The sequence below is a fragment of the Priapulus caudatus genome, unplaced genomic scaffold (assembly GCF_000485595.1).
Source record: "Priapulus caudatus unplaced genomic scaffold, Priapulus_caudatus-5.0.1 Scaffold482, whole genome shotgun sequence".
NCBI lineage: Eukaryota > Metazoa > Priapulida > Priapulimorpha > Priapulimorphida > Priapulidae > Priapulus > Priapulus caudatus.
Genome location: NW_014577543.1, coordinates 186,507 through 188,520, shown reverse-complemented (window position 1 = coordinate 188,520; position 2,014 = coordinate 186,507). Strand labels below are relative to the sequence as shown.

Here is a 2,014-nt window from a genome sequence, read left to right as displayed (position 1 = left end):
TCTCTCTCTCTCTCTCTCTTTCTCTCTCTCTCTCCCTGTCTGTCTCTCAGCCTCTTAACTTCTCTCATCACCCTCTCTCTCTTTCTCTCTCTCTCTCTCCCTGTCTGTCTCTCAGCCTCTTAACTTCTCTCATCATCCTCTCTCTTTCTCTCTATCTCTCCCTCTGTCTGTCTCTCAGCCTCTTAACTTCTCTCATCATCCTCTCTCTTTCTCTCTATCTCTCCCTCTGTCTGTCTCTCAGCCTCTTAACTTCTCTCATCATCCTCTCTCTGTCTCTCTATCTCTCCCTCTGTCTGTCTCTCAGCCTCCTCTCTTCTCTCACCACCCTCTCTCTGTCTGTCTCTCTCTCTCCCTCTGTCTGTCTCTCAGCTTCCTCTCTTCTCTCACCACCCTCTCTCTTTCTCTCTCTCACTCCCTCTGTCTGTCTCTCAGCCTCCTCTCTTCTCCCATCACCCTCTCTCTGTCTCTCTCTGACTCACTCAGAACTCTCTCTGTGTGATTCGTGCGTAGTTGGGGGCGTTGAGTGTGGTTAGCGTAGTTGCCGTAGTGAGTATGGTTAATTGTTATTTGGTATAGTGGTAACAGTTAGTATAGTATAGAAACAGTCTAGTTTGACTGCGCCTAGTGTACGAAACAAACATGCAATACATAATAATGACATACATAATCTATACATGTAGTATACGTGCATATAGATACGCTCTTGCAGGGGTGGAAATTAACTTTTGAACAAGGGAGTCCAACAAACTACATGCCATCAAAAAGAAGGAGTCCGCAGCAAAATGAGGGAGTCCGCAGGCTAAAGTTCAAAATTAAAGATATTCACAATAACGCATGTGCTTATTTGGAAGATTCATGCGGTTGCATATCTGCCAAATTTTCATTGCACTTTTACTGAAAAAATGTGGTAATTCTGCGAGGCCGTGCTCTGGAACGAACTAGTTAGTATAGCATAATTTTCAGGGAGTCTCACAGACTCCTGCATATGTCAAATCAGGGAGTCCGACAGTAAATCAGGGAGTGTTTGACTCTGGACTCCCGTTAATTTTGCACCCAGCTCTTGGTTAGGATCTTACAGCACCTTACAGCAGTCAATCACAGACGATTCGTACAAGGTGCTGTTTGTTAGTAGAGAGTTACCATAGTGAACATAGTTAGTAGTTATTTGTTTTTTTGTTTTTTGTTTTCTTATGATTTGATTAAATTGGTGGTTTTATACACACCCATTAAGCAGACAAGCAGGATTTGATAGTATACACACCTTTAGCTTTCTTAGCATTCTCGCGATTGATGATCTGCTGTCTCTCCTCCTCCTGCACCTTATATGCACCACTGACCCTGGAGAGTAGCTAGAAAGCAAGATGATCGCAGCTAAACGAAGAATCGCATCACACTCACACGTCAATCGACTTTCTTTTTTTAAACTACTTAAAAAAAGACATGTTTACTTCAGAAACAACAATGTTTGCAAGTTCTGAGGGTGATAGTAAACATACTGGTCTACACAAAACATACACAACACTGTATAATCGTGTAAAATTCACGCAAACTGCGACAGCTGTACATTCCATATACGAAAGCGATTAGCACAATTTGACTACAACATGGCAGGGTAAATCCATTCTCTATCCGTATCACCGATACACATACAGAATCTAATACTGCTGGTGCAATGGCACATAAATCTATGCATTACTTGATAATGACGCGGCACGAGACACAGCAGCGGTAGAAACACTAACAATATCAGTGTATCAATATCATATTATCAGAAGTAGATAATAGGGAAGGAGTGTGACTTCAATAAACAAGGGAAATTCGTCATTTACTAGCCTTAGAATACCTACGATTTCCTACGCTCAAATCGTACACAGTACATTCGCCTAGCATCATGCGAAATCGTTTCCTCGTATACACCCGCAATCCGGAGATACAGACTAAAACGTACGACACGGTTTTCCGTTATTCTCCATTCTTGTTCCCAGCAAACCGAATCCGAAACGCCGCCTAAAGA

The 2,014-nt window shown here is 42.5% G+C and overlaps 1 protein-coding gene across 1 annotated transcript in view; it reads right to left on the bottom strand.

Annotated features, from left to right (window-relative positions):
- Nucleotides 1-1,261: 1,261 nt before the first annotated feature.
- Nucleotides 1,262-2,014, bottom strand: part of LOC106810877 (tyrosine-protein phosphatase non-receptor type 23-like) — a gene marked incomplete at its 3' end in the record, with an annotated part of 40,897 nt that continues 40,144 nt past the window's right edge. Inside the window, 1 exon segment of the mRNA XM_014814345.1 lies at nt 1,262-1,349. Coding sequence (XP_014669831.1) covers nt 1,262-1,349 — 88 coding nt within the window.